The 27,212-nt window shown below is 43.0% G+C and overlaps 1 protein-coding gene across 16 annotated transcripts in view; it reads right to left on the bottom strand.

Moving 5' to 3' along the window:
* The window catches only part of CAP1 (cyclase associated actin cytoskeleton regulatory protein 1), a 28,388-nt gene extending 1,408 nt beyond the window's left edge, over window positions 1-26,980 (bottom strand). The window contains 12 exon segments of one of the 16 annotated variants that reach the window (NM_001444757.1): window positions 628-771; window positions 1,088-1,170; window positions 1,313-1,436; window positions 1,626-1,810; window positions 3,890-4,067; window positions 5,377-5,482; window positions 7,370-7,455; window positions 7,557-7,700; window positions 10,006-10,077; window positions 11,817-11,920; window positions 12,819-12,940; window positions 26,902-26,980. In NM_001444757.1, coding sequence (NP_001431686.1) covers window positions 628-771; window positions 1,088-1,170; window positions 1,313-1,436; window positions 1,626-1,810; window positions 3,890-4,067; window positions 5,377-5,482; window positions 7,370-7,455; window positions 7,557-7,700; window positions 10,006-10,077; window positions 11,817-11,920; window positions 12,819-12,930 — 1,338 coding nt within the window. In that variant the 5' untranslated portion in view covers window positions 12,931-12,940; window positions 26,902-26,980. 16 annotated transcript variants of the gene reach the window in all.
* Window positions 26,981-27,212: the final 232 nt, after the last annotated feature.

Raw genomic sequence — 27,212 nt, 5'->3', positions numbered from 1 at the left:
GACAGAGGGAGGTCTGAATGTGTTTCCTACTGTTCAGTGACCTTGGACAGGCTTGAACCTATGAAGTGTAGATGGGAATGTGTATGGCTTCCTGGCATCAGCTCAACAGGGTGCTGTGACTCAATCTCACTCCTCTTTACTACCCTGAGCATCTGCCCAGCCCAAGAATGACAGAAACCATTGTCCTTTGGGGGTCTACTTTGTGGGACGGCCTCACGCTTGTGGGCTTGAGTGTGCACTGCTGGGCTGGACCCAGTTGGGTGCACACTCCATCAACTAGCTTTCTTTCTTTTCCCTTCTGTTTTTAATGGGTTTTGTTTTTGTTTTTGTTTGTCTTTTGTCTTTTTAGGGCTGCACTCACAGCATATGGAGGTTCCTAGGCTAGGGGTCTAACTGGAGCTGTAGCCGCCGGCCTACACCAGAGCCACAGCAATGTGGGATCTGAGCTGCATCTGCAGCCTACACCACGGCTCACGGCAACGCCAGATCCTTAACCCACTGAGCGAGGCCAGGGCTCGAACCCGAAACCTCATGGTTCCTAGTCGGGTTCGTTAACCACTGAGCCAGGACAGGAACTCCTTCCCTTCTGTTTTTAGGTCGTGCTACTCAAGTGATCACGAAACTTACGAAGTCACCGCCTTCTGTAGGAATGAGGACATTCATCTCAGAAGATTTGGCACTGACTATCTCACAATCCAGGGAATTCTTGCTCAGGTAAATGTGGCAGCCGTCTGTTTTGTTGATCGAAATGGTTGGCACTTTACCCATTACCTGCAGGGGAAATCGAGAGCACTGAGTCTCAGCAGCCGGGACAACAACAATAAGCTTTCACTGCTGCTCAGGATTCGGCAACTACATGAAGACTTCACAGGTGTACAACAGATACCAGATACTAGGGGCGGGTGGGAACTGGGTGCTGGGAAAGGGCTCTCAATAAGGGCCAACTCCTTTCCTGCCACATCCAAAGCAGCTCAGTTTACGCACTCTGGAGAGTCAGATTCCCACCACAGTGACATCTGTGGGTTGGCTGGGTCTCTTTCAATTAATTCCTCAGGGATCAAAGGAAGGAGCCAAGACATCAAGTTACCTGAACTTTGACATCCCGACTATTGATTATCTCCACAATGCCCACCACGTCATCGAACACCAGACCGAGTTTCTTACAGTTATCTAGGAGAAGAAAGGGAGCTGTTAACAGTGCAACTTGAAAGGAAAGCCCTGTATTTAAGAATCTCTAGAAATAGGGTAGGTATGGGTACAGTCCTCTCAAGCTCTAGGACAGAGCCTGCCTAGGCCAAGAACAAGAACTCACCTACTGTAATGGAGTTAATTTTGCCCTTGATTTGCAATGTCGAGTTGACGCACTTGAATATGTAAGCCACCTGTTTCAGCTCTGTGTCATCTATCACCAGGTTGGAAACATTCTCCTGATTTTCCTGTTAAAGAGAAAATTTAGGAATCTCATCACTAAGCACACACTACACCCTCAAAAACAGACTCTCCCAAACTTTCATTCTTGCCGTCTGAGCCAGAACCCTGCACTCGTTTGGCTGTGCTCCATTTAACCCACTCTGTGCTCTGTCCCCACTTCTTGTCCTCCCCCAGTCCTGGCATTTTTAACTCACCACTCTCCACTTCTTGCCCTCCAGTTCAAGTAGAGCTGGCTCCTTCTTTGTGACTGGTTTGGGGGATGGGCTGATTCCAGGTTTAGATGCAGAGAATGGTTTGGGGCCAGTTCGTACGGGCCCACTCTGAGCCTTCAAAGCAGGGTTCTTGTGAGTCTTCATGTCATCGGATACGTGTTTCAGGGCTGTAAGAACAAGAGCTGCCTTGCTCCTGTCCTTCCTACCAGGGCTCTGGGCTGAGCCAATAACCAACTACTGCTATCAGAAGTTAAGCTGATCTTTAACAGAATACGCAAAGCCAAAATCAGAGCCTTTAAGATGTTCTCTCAGGAGTTCCCGTCGTGGCACAGTGGTTAACGAATCCGACTAGGAACCATGAGGCTGTGGGTTCGATCTCTGGCCTTGCTCAGTGGGTTAAGGATCCGGCGTTGCCGTGAGCTGTGGTGTAGGTTGCAAATGAGGCTCAGATCCTGCGTTGCTGTGGCTCTGGCGTAGGCCGGTGGCTACAAGCTCCGATTGGATCCCTAGCCTGGGAACCTCCATATGCCGCCGGAACGGCCCAAGAAATAGCAAAAAGACAAAAAAAAAAAGAAACAAAACATGTTCTCTCACTTGCTGCTTTGGAGAAGCACTTTTATGATTCCTCTTCTACCCCAAGGTTAAATTAGAAAGTACCACTAAAAAAATAAAACATGGAATGTGTGTGTATTGGGCGATGAGTATGTGAGTACAAGAAAAAGATCTAGAAAGAAAGATACACACCAAATATTTACTCATAACACCTATGTCGTTTTTAAAACAGGGAAGAAAAAATAATATGTGATAATAAAGAAAATTTGGTAAACGAAAAAAAAAACCCTCACCCACAGCTAACCTACCATCCCAGTCAGTTAAAATATGAAACTCTCCTTTCAATAATTTTTCTATTCATAGTTTTTTTTTTTGTTTGTCTTTTTGCTATTTCTTGGGCCGCTCCTGCGGCATATGGAGGTTCCCAGGCTATGGGTTGAATCAGAGCTGCAGCCACTGGCCTACGCCAGAGCCACAGCAATGCGGGATCCGAGACGCGTTTGCAACCTACACCACAGCTCACGGCAACGGCGGATCCTCAACCCTGCTGAGCAAGCGCAGGGACCGAACCCGCAACCTCATGGTTCCTAGTCGGATTCGTTAACCACTGTGCCACGACGGGAACTCCCCACAGTTGTTTTTTATTTAGATATAAGCATACACACTGTTTAAGAAATTTGGTTTAACCAATTAAAATAAACATTTTCTCATGTTAACCTACAGTTTCTAAAAATGTCTTTTTTAATCACCCTCGACAGGCTAACACACATGCCTTGTTCTTGAACATGGCACAATCTATATAACCAATACTAGCCTTTTAGCTCCGCCAGTCCTTGTGGTTATAGTTTTTGTTCCCTCCAAAACACTGGATGGTTCACTGCAGAAAAAGGCTTAATGGCTGCATAATATTCCATCAAGAAGAACCTGCCAGCTAACCATTTTTCTTACAGTTGGATGTATAGGTTGTTACAGTATTTTTAGCTACTACAAATAACAATGTCTAAAACTTGTTCTTTCAATATTTTTATGGGTAGATTCCTAGAAGAGTGATGCAGTATAATTTAGACTTTCACCTACTGTGTATAAGGGTATCCACTTTCTCTATACCCACATTAGGTTATTCTTTTTTGTTTGTTTCTTTGTTTTTGTTTTTGGCCATGCCCATGGCATACCAAAGTTCCCAGGCCAAGGATCGAACTGGAGACACAGCTGCGACCCCAACCACAGCAGTGACAATGCCAGATGATCCTTAACTTGTTGAGCCACCAGGGAACTCTAACATTAGGTCATTCTTATGCAGAGTCTCCACATGACTAATATATATCCTCAGAGGAAGTTAACTCCCACCCCCCATGATGACTGCCCAAAGAGACCATCTGGTAACATGGAGAAAGCTTTGGGGAAAACTGCCAGCACCACGCCTTGGTACCATAGGGTACTCTGTATAAGCTCCTTAATATTAAATTACTTCCTATGGGGAGAGGGCCTTCCCCAGCTATAATGACCCATTTTTCAATTTCCATTTAAGCCAGCTTTGCTGTCCCTTTTGGCAACCGGAAGGAACATGGCAGTCCAGATGAATTCTCCCATACACAAACCACAGTTCTGGTTTACAGGCTGTCAGGTCTTTAGTTGGTAAGTTCTTACCAAAACAACTTACCGCACCAACTCTTCTTGCCAAAGTATTTGCTTACCGTGTGTGATGCTCTCCCCTTGATTAATCTGCGCAAACAGTGCTGAGCGTGAGGCAGACTCATCTGAGCCTGAACTGGTGGGGACTGGGGGCGGAGGTGGGCCTGGTGGAGGAGGAGGAGGACCCGATCCAGCAGAGGGTCCAGATGGCAATCCACTCAGTTCTTTAGCCACGGGCCCCTGGAACAGTAAGCATAGGTAACACAGTCAGCCTCTCTTCCCCTCTGTACCATCTCCAACAGGGTCTCCGTGTGTCCAGGATACACAGGATACCCACTGGAGCCCTCCATACAATGGTTAAGGCTCCCGACCCAAACCCAATGTGGCTTTATTCCTTCTCTCCCTTTCCTGAGATCGAACTCAGCTCCATTTTTCGACCCTCACTTTTTTCCATCTGCCTCTACCTAATTCCAGCTCTAAACCTGTATTTCTGAAAATCAACTTAGGGTGTCACCAGTATCTCAGCTTCACAAAGGCCACGACTGATTTCACCATCTCCCCCACTGTACAATCCCCATGTTTCTACTTCAGTGAAAGACATTACCATCCAAGCTTGACTATTCAATCTTCTTTGAGTTTTCTAAACCCCTCAAACTCATTAAATCTTTCTATTATCCTACGACATCCTGTAAATTCTTTTGTACCAGGCCCTAGCACCATACGCACTTCCATAGTCTGGCACAAGCCCTTACCCCTAACCTATATACTAAGACTCTTTTAAGGACAAATCTGATTATGATCACTGTCTTGCTCATATATTTATAGTTACTTATCACCTATTATAAAGTCTAAAAGTCTCAACTATCTTCCTTTCCAGCCTTTCCTTCTAAAAATGAGTACCTCTCCTTATTAAAGCCAGATGACCAAGCTCCACATTTACCTGCATTTACTTTAAGCTTTGCTGTTTGCTAGTATCCCCTATTCTTCCACTTCTGTCCTGTACTTGAAAAGCCTCAGATCAGAGTAAACCTCTTGAACGTACAGTCTGTCCTGATGAGAATCTTTCTCCTCCTCATGCTCTGTAGTGTGTCCGTATCTTTATTATAGCACTTAGCTGGGTGATTTGTATTGGGGTTTTGTATCTATATTTTCAAGCTTCATTTTTAACAATTTTTCTTTTTACAGCCGCACCTATGGTATATGGAGGTTCCCACACTGGAGCTGTGGCTGGCCTATGCCACAGCCATGCTTGATCTGAGCTGCATGTGTGACCTACACCACAGCTCACAGCAACACCAGATCTTTAACCCACTGAGCAAGGCCAGGGGTCAAACCTGCGTCCTCATGGATGCTAGTCAGATTTGTTTCCGCTGAGCCATGACGGGAACTCCTACTCTTTTTTTCCCCTTTTGCTTCTGTTCTTTTTCTACCCTCCACTGAAAAGACTAGCATTCCTTCTTGGACCTTGGCAAAGCTAAGATCTAAGAAGCCTGTAGATCTAGTCCTGGAGGAATGAAGGGATGAAAGGAGGGAAGGAGGACTCACTAACCGTTTTGCTCCAGGCCAGTCCAGTCGTATGGAACTCCTTAATGTAAGCCTGCAGCTCTGTCCATATACTCAAGTAAGCTTTGACCCAGTCCACGTGCTTCTTATCCCTGGGAGAATTAAAGAGCTCATCACAGACAGCCGGGGTGTGTTACAACAGTGATTCCAGAAGCCCTCCTATCTGAGTTCACATCCTCCTGCCTGTGGCATTTCTCAGGCTTTGCTCAGTGGCAGCTTTTTAAGAAAATCATAACTGAGCTTTTTTTGTGTCGTTTTGGTTAACGGATTCTCACCCTAATTAGACCAAAGTCCATGTGGATGGGGACTTTCCAGATTATATCTTTATCTCTCATAGCAGGATTCCTCGAACTTTTTAAAAGTAGCAAAACTGTTTTTCCAAACTAGACCTTAGGCAGAACCTAATATCTAAAACTGCTAAAAGCAAACATTCTGTGTATGAAGCCATGGTAGAGAGATCTCTCGAGCATCACTGTGGATTGCCAGGACCTCACACAACTCAAGTGCCTTATGTCAAAATATGCCCTCCCCCAAAATAACAAAAAAATAAAAAACTTCCCTTTAGGAGGAAATAATCATATTAATTTACAGAAATAGCACTGCACTCTAGTTCAAGTCTCCTCTCTCCTTATGACTATTTAACATAAAACCTAATTTCCTCAACTGTAAATTGTGGAGTACAATGGTGAGGTATAACAAAACACTGTGATGCTTAATTCCAGGTTGCTAGAAGAATTCAGGGAGCTGCCCGGTGTTCTGGGACATATTTCACCCACATGAAGGCTTATTCCTTCACAAAGCAGTTACTCAACAGACGTGAGTTAACTAATGACGGACGGAAGAAAAGAAGGGTTTGGACAGTTACGCAGCTGAGTAACAGCTGCCTACAGTCACTCACGCTCAAAACCAGCCATGGAGAAGTCAGCACTGGTGGACATTTGTGGTTGGATATACAGTGACTCCCCTTATGCAATACCCACATTGGTCAGCAGCCCTCCTCTCACTTTATCTGACCACATGAATAGTCAGGGTTATTTTCTAGTAAATTTTATTGAACCTTCTGCCACTGTGCCAGTTAGAAGTTTTCAACAAAGAAACAAAATCTTGTCTACATAGGCAAATAAAAGGGTATTAGTCTATTATTACCTCCAGCAAAACCTCCTAAACCTGGAAGGATGAGGATTAGAAGACTCAAAATGTCTTTACAAACCCTGAAGAAAAAGCAGAAGAGGAAGCAGAAACACTTCCTTCTTGCAAATTCAGCTTCCGTCTTTTTTTTTTTTTTTGGGGGGGGGTCTTTTTTTTTTTTTTTTTTTTGTCTTTTTGCTATTTCTTTGGGCTGCTCCCCCGGCATATGGAGGTTCCCAGGCTAGGGGTCCAATCGGAGCTGTAGCCGCCAGCCTATACCACAGCCACAGCAACGCGGGATCCGAGCCGAGTCTGCAACCTACACCACAGCTCACGGCAACGCTGGATCGTTAACCCACTGAGCAAGGGCAGGGACCGAACTGCAACCTCATGGTTCCTAGTCGGATTCGTTAACCACTGCGCCATGATGGGAACTCCTTTTTGGTCTTTTTAAAAAATTTTATTTTAGGGCCCCACCCCTGGCACATGGAGGTTCCCAGACTAGGTGGCAAATTGGAGCTGCACCACAGCCACAGCAACATCAGATCCGAGCTGCATCTGCGACCTATGCCACAGCTCATGGTAATGTCGGATCCTTAACCCACTGAGCAAGGCCAGGGATGGAACCTGCGTCCTCATGGATGCTAGTCAGATTCATTTCTGCTGAGCCACGATGGGAACTTCCAAATACAGCTTCTATGAGCCAATATCTATCAAACTTTCCAAAAAGCAGCCCTGAGATAAGAAAACCAACATGGCAGCCAAAGGCAGCCTTAATTTAACCAAAAGCACTACTCCAGTAAATAACCAGCTAGGTTTGTCCTTTACCCCCGAGGACAGGCTAGACTTACACATCTTTGTACTCCTTGAGGACTCGGTTTGTATAAAACATGGCAGCATCATTCATTTCCTTCACATAGGGACCAGGCTTGGGAGCCTAGAAAAAGAGAAGCTGTCAGTGACTCAGCGCTTCTCCAGCCACATCTCCTTACCTCCTTCATTCTGCCCCTTCCCTCCCCTGGAAACGGTGCTGCTCACCATAGCCACCCAACCCAGGGCCTGGATGCTTTCACTGACAGCTGACAGGTGATTGAACAACTTGCTGCCTCGGTTCTTCTCCCGAAAGGTTATTACTTCTTGGATCTGCTCGGAGATGGGTGCCAACAATTCAGAAAGCTTATTCTAGAAAAAGATGTAGGAAAAAACTGAGCTTAGTGTCTTTTTATAAAAGCTTTACATGTTACTCAACTCTGATCCTGAAGGCAAGAATTCTTCACTAACTACAATGAGCACACAAATAAGCTCTGTATTCACTCTGCACAAATTCATATGGATACAATACTGCTCATCATCTCACGCTCCCCACAGAGTTCCAACTCCTCAGGCTGGATTTCGTGTTCCTTCATGATCAGGACCCATTCATACTCCAGCTGTACTACAAAATTCTATCATTTCTCCCACTTGTCTCTTTTCTGTCCCACAGGAAATACTAGCCCGTTTCTGGGCCTTTACTCATGATGGGCTCTTCCTTTTCCAGCTATCCATGTGCGTCTTAGCTTCAGGAGGAACAGCCCCCCACCCCAGCCTCACTGGCCTCTCACAGCATCTATCGTCAGCATAATCAATTCCGGCACCTTTTCACACATCAGCACAATTTATTAATGGACCCATGTGTGGACATGTTTTTCTTTCTCATTCATTCTTCAAAGGCTTTGTCTTAGCCCTCTTTTATAATCCTTAAAGCCTTCAACACACTGCTAGTCATACAGCAGTGGCTGAGAAGAGATCTGTTGAATCAAATACAATTAGAGGGCTTGGCATTTGAGCAGGCAGCTTAGCAAAATGGATGAATCTTGTGTTTCTGTATTTTCATCCTTCCTCCAAAGCTCAGTTTCCTAAACATCTCAACCCTCAGATCTTAGCATGAAAACAGACTAAAGCAGGAGTCGGCAAACTTTCTGCAAAGAGCCAGACCAAAATATTTTAGGCTTTACAGGCCATACGGTCTGCTGCTATTCCTCAGCTCGGCTGCTATAGTGCACAGAGCAGCAATAGATAATACGTAAAAGAACGGACATGGCTATGTTCCACAAAAAGTTCGTTTAAAATAGGTGGTGGGCCAGATTTGGCCTGCAGACTGTAGCCTGCCAATCCTGGAACCAAAGCAAGGGAAATATAATTGTGTGTCAGCTTCCTGATTTCTCGTGGAAAGTGTGAGGCTGGAAAAAAGGTTTAGACAAAATGCTTTAACCATTTAAGACTAAGAACTAGAGTCTAACATATTTAACATTATCTTATGCTATTTTTAACATTATTTAGGCATGCCGAGGGTTCACAGGTTTTAATATGGCATTAGCAGGAAGACTTATTTAATTATCCCTCTGCCTATAAAAACCAAATGTAGGAGTTCCCATTGTGGCTCAGTGGTTAATGAACCCGACTAAAAACAATGAGGTTGTGGGTTCCATCCCTGACCTCACTCAGTGGGTTAAGGGTCCGGCGTTGCCGTGAGCTGTGGTGTAGGTTGCAGATGCGGCTCGGATCCCGAGTTGCAGTGGTTCTGGCGGAGGCCAGCAGCTACTGCTCCAATTTGACCCCTAGCCTGGGAACCTCCTTATGCAGCGGGAGTGGCCCTAGAAAAGGCAAAAAGACCAAAAAAAAAAGAGCCAAATGTAAAATGAAGAAACAAAACAAAATGTTTTGGCTCTAAGAAATTTCTAAATTTTATTTTCACATTTTAGCAGCATAAAATTTTGAGGTAGAAATAAAGAGATGCCCAACCACCGAAGAGTGAGGGGAGAAGTAGTACTTTAGCAATTTCTTGTTTTTTCTTTTTAGGGCTGCACTTGTGGCATACGGAGGTTCCCAGGCTAGGGGTCGAATTGGAGTCACAGCCACAGCAATGCTGGATCCTTAACCCACTGAACAAGACCAGGGATCAAACTCGCATCCTCATGGATACTAGTTGGGTTCTTAACACACTCTAGAGCCACAATGGGAACTCCCTTCAGGAGTTTTAGATCTCCACAACAGCCTTACCAAGCCCACGCACGGTGAAGCAAGAGAACCACTTTCTATGACCCAGAGAGTTTAGCGGACAATATGATGAATTTGGCCAAAGCCAGGAGGCTAAAAAAGACTGTCTATTGAAAGAAATAGCAAAGTCCCAGGTATAACTACAGGCCTAAGTAAACGGACAGAAAAAAAAAAAAAAAAAGCCAGTAGAGTCCAATATATACTTAATGGCATATTCCCATAGCAGGGCTTAAAATCTGACTCTCTGTAGGACTTGATATGAATGTACATGAGCCTGGTAGGTCTTGCACCACAGCAGTAACAACGCTGGATCCTTAACTGCTAGGCCACCAGGGGACTCCACAATAGGTCTATCCTATCTTAACATGTTGTGAGAGTTTAGCAGAAAGCTCTCAACTTGTTTTGTGCATCAAACCAAAACCAAACCAATTAGTAGTGAACTTACACCTACAGGCTGCTGGCACTGAGAGGCTGTAACCAAGAGACCTTGCTCCAACTTCAGACCTGTATGGACCATTTCCGCCTGAAAAAGAGAGGAAAGGAGAAGAATCAGCTATCGATGATACTTTACAACTGGAGAGGTCCCAAGAAGAATAACCCGAAAACCGCCACTTTCGTGTACTCTGGTAGCAACCCAGGCACTTCATGTTGATTTTCTCAAGCATTCCAGATTCTAGGGACTGACAGGAGAATTATATATATCATTGTTCCTGTTGGGACTAATCAGGGGTATATATCCAGAATTGGAAATGAAGATAATCGGGAATAGCTTTCAATATCAAGTTAGCAACTGCACATGCAGTGATATCAAGTGCACTGAAAAGTCCCTCCGACACTGCGTTATCCCCCCCAACAAAAATCTGTTCTCAAAAAACTAGAGATAAAACAAAAACAAAAAACTAGAGGTAAGAAGAAAAGCAAAAGCCTAAAGTTATGCCTCAAATTCTCAAGTTGTTTACTCCTTCAGGTTAAAGCTATTTTTCAAATGTTGGACCATGACCCATCAAAGATAATTAAATCAACTTTGCAACCCATAACCAGCACTTTATTAAGTGAAGAAGAATATATCTTAGTTACAAAGCATTTCTTTCTTTCTTTTTTTTTTTTTTGTCTTTTTGCCTTTTTTGTTGTTGTTGTTGCTATTTCTTGGGCCGCTCCCGCGGCATATGGAGGTTCCCAGGCTAGGGGTTGAATCGGAGCTGTAGCCACCGGCCTACGCCACAGCCACAGCAATGCGGGATCCAAGCCGAGTCTGCAACCTACACCACAGCTCACGGCAACGCCGGATCGTTAACCCACTGAGCAAGGGCAGGGACCGAACCTGCAACCTCATGGTTCCCAGTTGGATTCGTTAACCACTGCGCCACGACGGGAACTCCACAAAGTATTTCTTACTGAGGGTCATGGTCAAAAAAGTTTAAGAAATATGAGGCTATATAAGCATTACCAAATGCAAAAATTCAAATTGATGTCATGTTTTTTTCTGGATTTGTATTTTTTAAACATAAAAGTGATACATGTTTCAAACCTTTTCAAATGTTACATACTGTAGAAAGTAAAAATGCAAGCCCCCACACTCCATCTAAGTCCCAGTCCCACTCTCTAGAGTTAACACCACTGCCAACAGATGGTATGTTAAGAGGCTCCAAATAGATCTTCCAAAGATCAACCAACCAGTTTTGCTGAAGAGTCAATATGGTTACTGCTTACAAAGGATCACTGAGAAGACTTGCAGGAAGATTTTGGGTCTCAAAGAGAGAGTCAGAGTGTGGGGTGATGGTGACAATGTGGGTAGCAGCACATGAAGGAAGGTGGGTGGAGAGGCACCTGTCATTGCCAACTTCCTATTCTTACTGTGGGCTAAATGAAAATAACTCACATTAGCATAGCTTTAGCCTAACTACCAAGCACAGTTTTATAAATATTAAGTCATGATAATGACTCCTTTGAATAAGCCAACCCAGGCTTGATTATATAATATGTTGGGATCAGACTGGTAGCATGTTCTCATTACAAAGATGATCTGAGCCATGTTTTATGCACCAAACAAGCTATATGTATAAAAGAAGTCCATAGAGAATATGTGCTAAAAAGCAGGGAGCCTGGAAAATTCTGAGAAACCATTCTAGTGCACAGACTGAGCTCCTCAGTGAAGGTACAAGAACAGTTGCCAGGAGCCGCTCAAGGGGCTCTTAATCCGTGGAAGAGTAGGATTAAGTCACCAATCCATTAAGAGGGAAAAAAAGGGCAAAAGCTCCTTACATGTTTCTGCACATCTCCCCCAATCTCTTTACTGATCTTGAGGTATTCCGCCACAGGACCGGCCAGCAGTGAGTCAAATGCTTGCACATACGGAGCTGCTCCTGCTGAAGACAGACACACCAGGAAGAATCAGTCACACATCAGAAAGAGGTTTTGTTAAAAGCACTTCTATACGAACTTGGAAAGGCAAAGTAACACAGTAAACATAAGGCTGGAGCATGAGTCAGGAGCCTCTGTTCTAGTTCCAGGACCACCATAACGGCTTGTGTGACCCTGGCTAAGTCACCTTTCCTCTCTGAGCTTAATTTTCTTTATCAATAGAATGAAAATAAACAAAATGATCCCCTATGGTTCCTCTTAATGCTAACATTCTATGATTCAATTGGTACATGTGCAAAATGGCCAATTTGCCAATTATGTGAAGAGAGGAAAATTTTTTTTTTTTTGCTTTTTAGGGCCACACCCACAGTATATGGAGGTTCCCAGGCTAGGGGTCTAATCGCAGCTGTAGCCGCCTGCCTACACCACAGCCATAGCAATGCCAGATCTGAGCCGCATCTGTGACCGACCTACGCTGCAGCTCACAGCAATGCCAGATCCTGAACCCACTGATCAAGGCCAGGGATTGAACCTGTATCCTAGTCGGATACTAGTCGGATTCATTTCTGCTGCACCACAACAGGAACTCCCTGGAGAGAGGAAATTTTTAATACCACTTGTCACTTGAGTTATACTGGAGTCATTTTGCTAAAGAAAGAACAGGAAATCTCACAGAAGCAGGAAGTTCTTGCATTAAAATAACTTAACCACAGGCCTCTTTGCACAAGTCACTTCTTCCCTTATCTGTACACAGCAACACAAATGAAAGGCGATGAACCTCTTAGATTAAGTAAGTGTTTTTGGAAGTTAGCGCCAAAGGAGATAATAAGTGTGATAGAAAAATTTCAGGCCAAGACACCAAGTCTTCACTCAAAGTATTCTGCTGGACTGTATACTGCTTACCTTTTGCAGCACTGTCTCCATATCCACAGTGTGTGTCAGAGGCATGGGAGACTGCCTCCAGGCGGCCCACTGCTCTCTCCAATCTTTCTACCAGATTTTGCATGTCAGCCATAATGTACCACCTGCTGAAAAAAGATCAAATGTCATTTATTGTTTTAGTATTACATAAGACCTAGGGAGGAAAAAAACAACAACTGAATACCCTGGGTGTGAAGGGGATGCTAGTTCTGAGGAACAGAATCATTTTATATTAAAATGAGATGGAAAATAGTCTAACTATTTGCAAAAACATAGAGACCTCATTAAGCAAAAGAACTACCCAGGAAACAGTGTTCACTGAAAGCAAAGGCATGCTCATTCAAATACTTATTGAATATTTACTATGATATCACCAAATAAATATTTGTGTAAGAATTCAGATTTTACAAAGTACAGTCACATATATTATCTCAGTTTGAGCCCCTCAACAACTATTTAGGAATAGAAGGATAATTACTATACTCTCAGAGATAGGAAAAAATTTCAGTGAAGTTAAATGACTTGCTTCTAGTCACATAGTAAAGAAGCCAGTATTCAAATTCAAGTCCAGTGTTTTTTTTTTTCCTAGAACATCCTGCTGCCTGCATGTGGAGTGCCCAAAACCAAGATGAATAAGCTATTTATCCTGCCCCCAATAACTTGGTCTAATAGAGGAAACTTTACATGTGCACTAACAACTACAAAATAAATAGAAAAAAATTTAAGGTGACGTAAGTCACAGACAGAATTACATAAGATTTCAGAGAAAGAATATGTCAGCTAGAAGGATCAGATAAGGACATCACGGAGAAGTTGCCAACTGAGCCAGGCTTCAAATGAGGGTGGGCAGGATCTGGATGTGCAGTGGGGGAGGAGAACAGACACATCCAGAAGAGCTTGTTATAGCTCTCTCACAAGTATTAACTTATCGAACTAGTCTCATTCAATGTCTAATATCTGGAGTTCCTATCATGGTGCAGCAGAAATGAATCCGACTAGGAACCACGAGGTTGCGGGTTTGATCCCTGGCCTCGCTCAGTGGGTTAAGGATCCAGCATTGCTGTGAGCTGTGGTATAGGTAGTAGACGCGGCTTGGATCCCATGTTGCTGTGGCTGTGGTGCAGGCCAGCAGCTGTAGCTCTGATTCCATCCCTAGCCTGGGAACCTCCATTTGCCACAGGTATGGCCCTAAAAAGACCAAAAAAAAAAAGCAATGTCTACTATCCTAAAGAAAGTACACTCCAAAAGAGAAGGGACCTTCTCTCTGACTTGTTCCCTAAACAAGTTTATACTCTACCATCCAGACCACCACCTGGCAGGTAGAAGGTGTTCAATATATTTGTGAAATTATGGTGAACCTGAAGTATAATATCCCAGGACTCCAGAGGGACAAGGGTCTGAAAGTTACCCACAAATACACATAAATAAATGTTAATGTTATCAATATACATTGACACAAGGTGCTTGAGACTGTGAGTGATCTCCTAAAAATCAATCAGTGAAGGAGTTCCTCTGTGGCTCAGTGTGTTAAGGATCTGGTGTTGTTATGCTGCGATTTGGGTTACTGCTGTGGCGTGGATTCGATCCCTGGCCCAGGAATTTCCACATGCCATGGGTTCGGGAGTCGGGGTGGAGGGAGAATCAGCCAGTGAAGTTTCAATCAAAGACTTGACTTGGAGAGATCCCATTTCAAAGCATTAATTAGTTCAGATAACTGAAGCCGAATGAACTCAGCTCCCTTGAAGCCACCTAAACTGAACATAGCAATTACAAACCTCCCAAAGATGACGACATGCCAGAATATCTCAATTTAACATATTGTCTTCCCTGTTGAAGAGATAAGCAACTTACAAGATAAACTAAGGAAGAAAATATAATCCCATTGTTTTCTGGATATAGGCTCTGATCTCTCAGGGCCCAGTGATTTGCCAGAGAATGTTATTTAGAAAAGAATCAAAGATAAAAAAATGAGAATGTGAACCAAATAAACTCCCTGGGTTGGAGAGGTAGCAGAAGCCTCCAAATCTCTACCCCACGCACAAACGAAAGAGACTATGGAGCAGACTAGAAGCATCCAAAATACTCTCCCTTAGGTTATGGCACAATCACCCAAGTATCCAAATTGCTGCCCTGTTCATTCTGGGTACTAACAGGGACTCACATATAATCCACCACACACTGTAAATCCCAAGGGAAACAGTAGTGAACGCAATAAACTCCCAAGCCACCTTCCATTAATAGATACCACCCATTCTGTTATAAAACATGTTCCTTCATACATAATGGATGCTACAGTTTGAGGCCAGTGTTAAATGGTAACACAGTACAAGTGTCTCTAAAGGCTGCCAGGGTTGGTGAACACTTACCAATCTTAAAAGCTTAATAATATAGCTTCATGGGATTTTGCTTCCTTCTTTCCCTCTTTCACTTGTACCTGAAAACTTTCAATGGCTAAACAAGCTGTTTGACTTAAGCAGAATGAAAAAGGACAATACAAATATCATTATAGCTAATCTCATTCTACCACTAATCAAATATAGGATAACAGTACCTAATTTTTTGGTTTTGGGGGAGCAGAGTGAAATCTGAGATGTTATGGGAGTTCCCGTTGTGGCGCAGTGGAAATGAACCATGAGGTTGCGAGTTTGATCCCTGGCCTCACTCAGTGGGTTAAGGATCTGGCGTTGCCGTGAGCTGTGGTTCACAGACGCGGCTTTGATCCCGCGTTGCTGTGGCTCTGGTGTAGGCCGGCAGCAACAGCTCTGATTATACCCCTAGCCTGGGAACCTCCATATACCGCAGGCGCTGCCCCCTAAATAAAAAAGACAAAAAAAAAAAAAAAAAGAGATGTTATGGAAAAGAATGTCCAGAATCAAAGATACAACTTGTCTTATTTCCTATGTATATACATTCATTCTGTAGGTGGTCATGTCCACTCCAAAGCTGTCAACTACCATTACGACATTACCATCTAGCTCACTTGTGATATCACCACAATCAGCTATAACTAACAACTCCCAGAGCACTGTATCCAGCTCAAGCCATCCTTCTGGGATTCAGAATTTTAGATCTAGCTTCTACCTAGACATCTTCACCTGGATGTCCCAGAGGACATCTGAAATGTGTAAAACTCATCATCTTCCCTAACACTGCTCCCCCAGACCCCACTCTTGCTGTCTCAGTAACCCATCACCATCAGCAATCACGTGATTGATCAAGACAGTAACCTGGAAACTGTTAAGCAGTACAGTACAGTGGTTAAGAGTGTTCCTTTTGTGGCTCAGTGGTTAACAAACCCAACTAATACCCATGAGGATGTGGGTTCGATCCCTGGCACAGCTCACTGGGTTAAGGATCCAGTGTTGCTGTGAGCTGTGGTGTGGGTCACAGAGGTGGCTCAGATCCCGAGCTGCTGTGGCTTTGTGTAGGCTGGCAGCTATAGCTCCGATTCAACCCCTAGCCTGGGAACCTCCATATGCCTCGAGTTGGGGCCTAAAAAGACAAAAGACAAAAAACAAACAAAAAAAAAGAATGTTGCTCTTTAGAGAAGTTAGATAGATTGGGAGTTTGAATAATGGCACTCAACTGGCTCTGTGAAAGTGCTACCAAATTTTCTGAACCTCAGCTTCCATATCTATAAACTGGGATAACAACAGTATAAAAACTAAAGGGCTGTAGTAAGAATAAATGAGGAAATACACAAAGAAGTACTTGATTCCCTGAAAAATGGTTAGGATTCCACAAACACTACCTAAATTATCTTCTTACTAATCTCATCAGTCATCAAAATTCAAAGGCTCTATCTTATATATCTCATAAATAAATGCCCCTTGTCTTCATCCTGACTGATTAAAATTTGGTTATCATCACTTTGCCTAGATTACTGCAATAACATCTTTGCTAGTCTTCTCTAATTCCAGTATCACACCCTCTTTATCCACTCTCTGTATTACCACAGTGATTCAGAGTAAACTCCAAATAAGGGTTGCCATAATCTGGCCCTGTTTTATCTCCTACCACTCCCGGTAGTTTATCTCCTGCCACACCTTTCCTCAACATTCTACAGCAACCCAGAACTACTTATATTTGGAGTGGTTCAGTGTTAACAATCCGACTAGGAACCCTGAGGTTGTGGGTTTGATCCCTGGCCTTGCTCAGTGATCTGGCATTGCTATGAGCTGTGGTGTAGGTCACAGATGCAGCTCGGATCCCGTGTTGCTGTGGCTCTGGTGTAGGTCGGCAGCAACAGCTCCAATTAGACCCCTAGCCTCGGAACCTCCATATACCACGGGTGCGACCCTAGAAAAGAAAAGAAAAGAAAAAAAAAAAGAAAGAATATACTACTTGTATTTTCCATAAGGATTTTATGCTTTCTCTCACTTCTGAGCCTTTATAATGCTATCCACTCTGCTCAGTTCCTTTCCCTTCTCAATCTGTTCCACGTCTCATAACTTGTACTGCCTTTTTTAGATTTAGCTAAGGTGTCGCCTCCTCTAGGAAGCTTTTCCGGCTTGGTATGTTTTCCCTTTTCAATCTGCCCCCTTCTCCAGAATTCCTACTGTCCATTGAATCTTAGATGAGCTATCACCACCACAAGAAGCATTTCCAGTATGTGCTCCCACATTTCATTGTGCACTTATTTCTACCACACATTTAAAACACTGGTTTAAAATTATTTAATAATCGAGAGGCAATGAGTCACCATACAGGAGAGACCATGGCTTCCCTTTGTAATTCCAGAACTCTAAATGTGGTAGGCAATATAAATATAGTAGGTTAATAAGGGTCCTTGAAAAAATAAATTAATAAGGGCCTTTACCCTCTCTCTCCTCAACACAAGTCTGGCTGCCTCCACTCTGTCAGATCCAGGAAGTAGTATGGGTTTTTTTTTTTTTTTTTCTCTCCCTTTCTTAAAGTAATTGGGGGGGGTTATTTGTAGATGCTAACATTCTCATCTTTCAAATAAATGTTGCCTTCTTAGGCACAAGTTACATTCACTGATATAGAGATCTTCAAATAAAGTACCTTGATAACTTTGTTTATTAGATGATATAATATTAACTAAAAACAAAACTCCCTTATAGTTGTACATGCTTTACATCATCAAACTGTTGCTTCTTTTGAGACTTAAAATAATTTTGTGAGTTATGTTATAAAGTTATTGATCCCCATCTTTTGAATGAAGAAACTGACGGAAGTTAAAAAGCTTGCCAGATATTAAACAACCAGTGAGGACAGAACCTATGCCTTGAGCAGAAATTCTGAGGCTCTTCCCACCACTCCACAATTAAGTGACTAAGTAGTCCATTCATCACAGCATCCAGCCCCAGTTATTTTTACAGCACTGTGGGTTCAAGGCCTCTTTATGGTGTTTTTAGTCACATTACTAGCAGCTTTCAATTTCTCTGATTTCAGTTTCCTCCGTGAAGGCCAGTATTTTTTTTACATTCAATATAGATTAGGCATACTTTAAAGGCAAATATTTAAAATAAGGTTTTTTCCCAAGAATATGGAACTGCCAGAGCAGAAAACTATAGCTCTGCCTAATCTTGCTATCTACGATTTCTGAATGACAATAGCCAAGAACAACATGTAAGCCTGTATAAATGAATGCATGGATTCCCACTTATTTAAGCATTTGTCATAAGAGCTTCAGAAGGAGAAGCAGTTCTAATTACACAAGTTTAAATAAAACTAGGATTCAGGAATACCAATTCTGTTATGTATTAATTGTGTAACTTAAGGACAGTCATTTAATGGATCCTCACTTAGCACACAGAGATGTAAGGATCAAAGGATCATTTTATAGATGAGTAGTCCCTTTAAGATCCTTAAAATGCAGTTCGAATGTGAAATGTTATCACTGCATACTGTGTGCTACAATACAGGCTCCGGAAGCATAAGAATTTATCCGTTCTCTCCACCCTCAATCTCCCAACCACTCTTCCCAACCCCATACACAATGTGCAACACCTAGAACAACCTGGCACACAGAAGACACTCATAAAATGAAAGTGCTTAGTTTTATGGCAGCTACTGAAGAAATGGAAGACCCACGGACTCTGCCCTCCAGAAGCTTTCATTCTTTTGGGGAAGGACAACACAAATGAAATGCCAGTGGAATAAACATTGAAGACTATATTTCTGAAGTTCTGTGAGAGATAATATAATTTCATTTGGATTGGGAAAAGTTAAAAGTCAATCCATATATTGGAGCCTTTTCTTTGCAGAATGTTGTACAGTCCTGAATTATATGGTATAAATGAATACGTGGAGAATTCAGAAGAGATCAGTGAGGACTAGAGATAGTCACAGGAGGGAAAAAGTAAAAGGAAAAAGGAAGACATCCAGAGCAATGAAAACCAAAAAAGACCAAGAAGGCTATATACAGAAAGCATGAGTGAGTCAGCCCACTTAGTATCATAAGCAAGTTGAGCTAGGTTATGGAGAGCAATGAGAGCCAAGCAGTATTTGAATTTGATGTTGTGATAAATGTGAAGCCATTCAAAGGTTCTGGGTGAAGGAAAGTAAAAGTTTTATAAGACTGTTTACAGAATGGGATCAGGAGAGAAATTACAGTCTAGGTTAGTTAGGTTGAAAGCTGTTCATCTAGGTGTAAAATAAAAGTGCTATTGCAAAAAATATTTTTGATATTACAAAGGAAAAAAAGAATCACTTTTAGGCAACTAAGTGACCAGCACCCGAATTAATGGTATAACGGTAAAATAGTTTTTCTGCCCTGAGGTAGTCTAGCTGGAGCAACAAAGCTACTTTCCACCAAATCATGGGCTCTCAGGATTAAGAGGGAGTCTAGAAAATCACCTTGTAGAAACACAATCTGATCAGAGAACAGACCTTTCAACATTCTCAGCAATTAATTAGTCAGATAGCCTCTGTTCAAATAACTTCAGTGTGGAGAACTCAAGACTGGTGGAGGCAGCCCATTCCATTCACACAGCTCAAAGTATTTAAAAGTTCTTCCTTATATGGAGGCAAAATCAGTCTCCCTGCAATTTCCACCCACTGATCTTGGTTCTGCCCTTGGAGGTCACATAGAACAAGTGAGCATTAAACAGAGAACAAGTATTAACTGTGTGGTACTGACTACTGAGTACAGTAGCATTCAGAGATGGGAGTCAAAGACGACTCTAGAGTTGCAAATCCAGGGGCGTAAGAGAATGATGACACTATAGGCAAAAACAGGTTTCTGGCACGTTCTAGTTAAGGTATGAAGATGAGTTCAATTTTGGATACATAGTTTGAATAGAAGATGAAGACTCCAAGTGGAAATGTCCAGTAATTAGTTAGAAATAAAGCTCGGTGAAGGATCAAAGCTGGAGATCAATGTTCACAAGTCATCAGCAAGAAATGTCAGAAAGTCATGAGAATGGATAGGTTTTTGAAGGGATATCATGCAAAGCAAAAAGAAACCGTAAGCTTGATTCTCCAGCAATTTCTTTTGTGATTTGAAAGAAAAATCAGAAATGGTCAGTGATTCCTGCCAAAGCTGCTTCATACTTTCATCACTCTAACAATTCAAACAACCCAATTCCTTCTGCCTGTCATTCAGAAGTAAATGGAACCAGGTTACTCCTGCAGTTCTTGCCTCATCTCACCAGGCAATTAAGGCAGTGGAATGAATTTCTACTTGTAGGAAAATGCTATGCTTAAAATGTTTTCTACTTTGATAGCTGTTCCTCCAAGTCATGCCCTTAAATAAAGTTGAAAAGAAAAACAACTACACAAGTCACCCTGTACACTGTGGTAACCTAACTGATCTGCTTCAAAACGCTCCTGTTGGCCTTTACTTTATAATTCTGTTCCTGAGATGTTATCCTGAGAAAGTAACCCTAACGCAGGAAAGTGATAGGCATGAAGATGTTCACTGCAACGTTAGCACCGACTTCTAACAATAGGGGAATATCTAAGTGCAATGTGAAAACAGATTTGAAAGGAACACAAAATTCACAATATTTAGTCACATTTGAGAGATGGAGTTTTGGACAATTTCCCTGTTTTCTAAACTTTTAAAAAACACATTAGTTAATGTAATTTCTTTATAATAAAACAAATAAAACAGTTCCACTTGGATATCTCCCCATCCCAAAACTCTAAGGCACCACTAAACTCTAAGGCATTAGTTAATTCTATTCCTAACAATATAGAAATGTTTCATCATAGGCTCTAACATGTTACAAAGTAAGACCTAGACATGCTAATGGGATTCGTACAAGTTGGCTGATTTAACCCAGAAACCAAAGAACAGACACCACTTTGCCCCAGTAAAGATGCCATCTAAATCTAACCCAAATCAGGAGCCACTGTTCTTCCCCAAGTGTCTGGTTTCGCTGATGAAACCAAGGACATTTAGTGCCTGAGTCACCGCTACCTGAGGTTTTGACTAAAAGAGAAAGAAAGAAAGGCTTATCTTCTGGGAGGGGGGGAGAGAATCCAACCCACTATCAGCACTTGTCTCCTGTTTCCTCCATAAACATGGTCCTCTATCTGAAACTCCAGGAGTGAGTAAAGCTAGTAATAGTGTACAAGCTGAAGTCAGACTTGGGAACTAGCTGCTTCAATGCTCTAGGGCAAATAGATAACTTTGTGTGGTCATAGGTTCCCCTCTTGCTTACATTCAAGGAATATTACGAAGACTAACAGCATAAGAACATTTAGCAGGTAGCTTTTACACTGTATAAGGAAAAACTGCATTGGCTGATTTTAACTGGTAGCTGCTTTAAACAGAACAGCATTTCCCATTCTCATGCATAAAGACAGATTCAAGGATGCCACTTGTCCCTAGCCATGATTCAGTTACAGCTAGGGATATGAAAAGATCTGTGACTGTAAGTCTATAATTAACTTAAGTATAGGAATTTTAATGACCTCTGGAGGAAGAAAAAACAAAACAAAACAAAAAACAAAAAAAGCAAGCTCAGGAGTTCCCGTTGTGGTTCAGTGGTTAACGAATCCGACTAAGAGCCATGAGGTTGCAGGTTCAATTCCTGGTCTTGCTCAGTGGGTTAAGGATCTGGCATTGCTGATGAGCTGTGGTGTAGGTCGCAGATGTGGCTCGGATCCTGCGTTGCTGTGGCTCTGACGTAGGCCGGATCCTGCATTGCTGTGGCTCTGACGTAGGCTGGCAGCTACAGCTCTGATTAGACCTCTAGCCTGGGAACCTCCATATGCCGCGGGAGCGGCCCTAGGAAAAGGCAAAAAGACAAAAAGACAAAAAAAAAAAAAAGCAAGCAAGCAAGCTTACTCTTACCATTAAACATTTCAACTATAACTATTTTCCAGTCAAATGGAAAAATTTGACACAAAAGGTCTGGTAACACAAGGCAAACAAAGCTGCATTGTAGCTGAGAAGTATTTTTAGAGCTCTGATAGTTTTTATTAGGTTTACATGATGGTATATCAAGAAGAAATAAGTTCATGATGAATACTATAGCTGCATTCATTAAAGATGATGAAACTACAGTTAACCCTTGAACAATGGGGGGGGGATATGTGCACCGGCCCTCAGTGCAGTCAACACTCCTTATCTGCCCGTATTAAGTGGACCCACTCAGTTCAAACTCCTCTTAAAGAGCCAACTGTGTAACAGTTTTACCAGTCAAAATAAACGTTGACTACCAACATCATATATATATGCTATTTAAAATAAATGATAAGGAGTTCCCATCGTGGCGCAGTGGTTAACAAATCCGACTAGGAACCATGAGGTTGTGGGTTCGGTCCCTGCCCTTGCTCAGTGGGTTAACGATCCGGCATTGCCGTGAGCTGTGGTGAGCTCCACATGCCGAGGGAGCAGCCCAAGAAATAGCAAAAAGACAAAAAAAATAAAATAAAATAAAATAAAATAAATGGTAATCCATGTCCACTAAACCAAGCTGTCTAAATGCAGGTAAACAAAACAGGAGTTTATAGATCTCCAATACAGGGGAAATATAAATCTGCTGACTTGTGCTGTCAACTAACACTAACATTATGAACAATAATTCTTTTTTTTTTTTGTCTTTTGTCTTTTGTTGTTGTTGCTATTTCTTGGGCCGCTCCCGCGGCATATGGAGGTTCCCAGGCTAGGGGTCTAATCGGAGCTGTAGCCACCGGCCTACGCCAGAGCCACAGCAACGCGGGATCCGAGCCGCGTCTGCAACCTACACCACAGCTCACGGCAACGCCGGATCGTTAACCCACTGAGCAAGGGCAGGGACCGAACCCGCAACCTCATGGTTCCTAGTCGGATTCGTTAACCACTGCGCCACGGCGGGAACTCCTGAACAACAATTCTTGATGCCTCAATGAAACCCATGGTTCATTCATTGCAGGGTGCCCAGTGCTTATCATGTATCATACACTGTGTTAACTAACTATTGCCATGGAGCTTGCCCTCACAGAATTGAGCTGGAGAGATAAGATACTACACAATCACACAGACATGATACTTCCTAATGCACTGTGCTCAATAAGGCAGTTTTGTCCTCCAGGACACATTTGGCAAGGTCTGAAGACATTTTTGGTTGTCACAACTGAGGGAGTACCACTGGCAAATAATGAGTAGGGGCTAGGGATATTCCTGAAATCTTACAATGTATAGGACAACCCCACAAAATGAAGAAGTATCTGGCCCAGAATGCCAATTATGCCGAGGTTGAAAAACCCTGTTCCAATGTAATAACGAGCAAAAGGTAAGTTCGAGAGGGACAAATAAAATACTAATGTAATAGTTTAGGGCTTTCTAAATTAGAATGTCAATCTTTACCACCCAAAACTAAGATAAGAGTCTGACTGTGGAGAACTTTTAAATTGGACAACAGAGTTTAGACTTGATTCTTTGGGAAAATGAAGCCAGTGAAGGGTTAACCAAAATGAAATGGTTCTTTTCAAAATATCAGTCTAGTTGTGGTAGAGAAGCTAAAGTACAGGTAAGAAAGCCAGCTCAGTAGAAAATAAAGAAAGAAATTGATGATAAGTCACGGGAATAAATAATCATTAGGATTGGCTAAGATATATAGCTTGAGCATCCTCAAATTTCAAATCTCAGGATTAAATTTCAAACCAGAGGGTTCAACTTCCAATGACATAGCGTTTGCTTAAGTAAAATGAATCTTTGATTCACCATGCTTCACAGAAAACTGAAAGGAGGAAGTCGCTTTTTAAAGGCTTAGTCCCTGATTAAAAAAAAATAACTGCAAATAAACAAATGTTATGTATGAGCAAGAAAAGGAGTGGGGAAAAAAGGTCATTGTTGAGGTTGGAAATGAAACATTCTTATAAACTAAGCAGCTAACCTCCTCAAAGCAAAAATACACTGCATCTTAACAATACCACTACTTTTGGTTTTCAAGGTAGGTTATATTTGACAGAGTACTTTTTTTTTTTTTTTTTTGGCTTTTTAGGGCCAAACCCGAGGCATATGGAAGTCCTCAGGCTAGGGGTCCAATTGGAAATCGGAGCTGCAGCTGCCAGCCTCCGCCACAGCCACAGCCACACCAGATCCCAGCCACATCTTTGACCTACATGGCAGCTCACAACAATGCCAGATCCTTAACCCACTGTGCAGGGCCAGGGATTGAACCTGCATCCTCATGGATTCTAGTTGGGTTCATTATTGTTGAGCCACAACAGGAACGTCTTGACAAAGTACTTTTATTTAAACTCCTCCAAAACATAAGTTATGTCCATCTGATGGATGAAGTATTTCTGGGGAAGAAAAAGGTGGGAAATTTCTGCAGAAATTTCTTTATACTAGACCACAGCAACTAAAACAAGTAGCGAACAGTTAACTACAGAATAAAATCCAAATGCATCAAACAAGTCATCAAAAGCCTTTCACAATCTGGCAGCATCTATTTTTTTTTTTTTTCAGCCTTATCTTCTCCTATAAACTCCACGCTCCGTTACTTCCATGAACAGTATAAATCCTCTCCTGCCTCTACATCGTTGTTCTTGTGGTTTCTTCTAGTTGGGATACCTTATTAGATATCTTTTCTTAAACGTGCTGTAAACTCTTCAAACTAAGTATGTCCAAAATTCATTTTCTTCTCATGTCACCTCTCCCACTTAACCCTCCTCTCTCCTATCTTGATGAATGGTACTACCCAGTTCTCTAAACCAGAAAAACAGATAATTGTTCTAGACTATTCCAATTTTTTTTTCATTCCCATAAACAATCAGCCTCCAACTCTATGGATTCCATCACTTTAATACTGCTCAAATCTGATCCCTCCTCTCTTTCCCATTCTCATTGTCTTGGTTCAAGTCATGTTCAAGCTTCCAAAACACTGGTCTACGTCCCCATTATGTTCCTTCCCACTTGACAGGCTGAACTAAAACATCAATCTAACCACACTATTTGCCTCCATAGAGCCTTCTAAGCCTCCCCACAGCTTTCAGGGTGAGCTCCAAATTCCTTAGCATGGTTTACAAGGGTCTTCATATATGATCCCACCACTACCACTTCCTCGGTTTCTCCAAACATTACTGGAATTCCTGTCATGGTTTTCCGCACGTCCGGATCTTCATGTCCTTGCATTTGGACTCTCCAGATTCACTATATGGCTAAATAAATCTGAATAAATCCTAAATAAATTCACTATATGGCTAAATAATTCCAACTTCCTCCCCAAAGCTGGAAACCTGGCTCAAGTATTCTTCCTCTGTGTGAGCCTTGCGCTCACACAGTGCACCATGACACTGAAAGTCACCTCTGATTTGTCTGCCCCCTCCTCCACTCCATGAGAACGTCTGAATTCTTAGCCACCAGCGCCAAGTCCCCCATTTAATATGTGTTTCACACCTATTAAGGGCTCAATAAATGACTGGTGAATGATGAAAGTGCTGGGCTGTCCCTGGTTTTTACTTGGACAGGGATCCCTATAAAGAGCTTCAACCGACACCATTCTGATACTAACCTCTGCCTTAAGTTTCTCACTCTCTTTTCATAGAACTCTTCATTGTTCAAAATTCATCTTAAACTCTGCTTCTGCAGAAGGGATTTTCCTGCGCCCCTGTGGCATACTTCTAAAGCACCCTGTTCTTCTTTCCTAACACTCATCGTATTTATAGTTACTTGTTAAAATCTCTGCAAACACTGTCAGCTCCATGATGGCAGGGTCTACCTTGTTTTGTTTCTGCATTCTCTGCACGTGGCAGAGTGCCTGACACGGAATAAACACAATTTGTTGCACTGAATTTCATCCCCTGAGGTACAGAGATCCCCACTTAAAGGATGAGAAAAACGAGGCTCAAAGGTAAATCAAGCACCTATGGCTACCGATGCTTAGCAGTGGGGCCAGACCAAACACGAGCCAAATGGTTTCAAGTCCAGAAGTATGCAACACCTTTGACAGAGTTAACTGGGCTTTTTTGAATAAGCGCTATAGACTAGGAGAAAGGGGAGGTTATCTGATTACAAATACAAAGATCTGCCCCTCTCTTAAAAAAAAAAAAAAAAAAAAAAAAAACAATTCCCCAGGCAATCCAAACAGGCTGCACGCATCGGAGAACCTTTAACCTGCAATAGCCCACGAGACGACACCTCCTGGAAGACCACTCCAAGGTAGAGAGAGAAGGTCCTGGGAAATGAACGCGGGAAGGATCTGAGGCTGATAATCTAAAAAACTATGGTCTAGATTCCGATTGTTTCCCTCACTCGCTGTAAGATCTTAGACCAGCCCGTCTCTCCGGGGATCGATTTACCCATCCGAGCAATGGGGCAAGACCAGGGATAAGGAAGACTAAAAAGATCTCAGAGGTTCCTTTCAGTCAGGACGAGCACCTCAGAAACCAGGCCTCCGCTGAAGCTGATGGTCAGAACTGCGAGGTCCAGCGGAGGGGGCCTCCCCAGGAGAGCCTAGCTCAGTTGGTCACCCCGGCCTCACCTCAAGAGACCGCGCCCAGGCTCCCAGGTCGGCCTGAGGGCCTCGCCGCGGAGCCCCTCAGGAGGGCTCACCGCACGCGCCTAGGCCAGAAAAACCATTAACAAAGCCAGGGGCCAGTGGGCCTCGGAGGGGACCCCAGTCCCTACATGGACGCGCACACTCACCTCAGAGTTCCTCACCTCGGGACTGCGATCAGCCGCTCTCCACTTCCGGCAAGAACCGCCCAGCAATCTTCGCGCGACCCACTTCCGGGCCCTCACTGGGCGCGGCACCCCCACCGGAAATGAACGGCCGGCTGAAACGCCTGGCCAGAGGAGGGACCGGGGAGGATGTCTGGCCGCCCCGTTCGTGACTCCGCCCCCTATCCGCCACGCCTAAGAGAGAGAATCCCCTCTAGGCAGGAAAAAAGCCCCGCCCCATTGAGGGAGGGGCAGGCCGGCGTACTTAAGGCTAAGCCACGCCCCTCTATCAACCGTAGAAGCCGGAAGCG

This window comes from Sus scrofa, chromosome 6, assembly GCF_054392235.1.
Source record: "Sus scrofa isolate SSC_HxYL_T2T_F1_AM1 chromosome 6, Sscrofa_HxYL_maternal_Yorkshire_Landrace_v2.0, whole genome shotgun sequence".
Lineage (NCBI taxonomy): Eukaryota > Metazoa > Chordata > Mammalia > Artiodactyla > Suidae > Sus > Sus scrofa.
The sequence above is the reverse complement of the archived record's forward strand: the minus strand, read 5'-3'. Positions and strand labels throughout refer to the sequence as shown.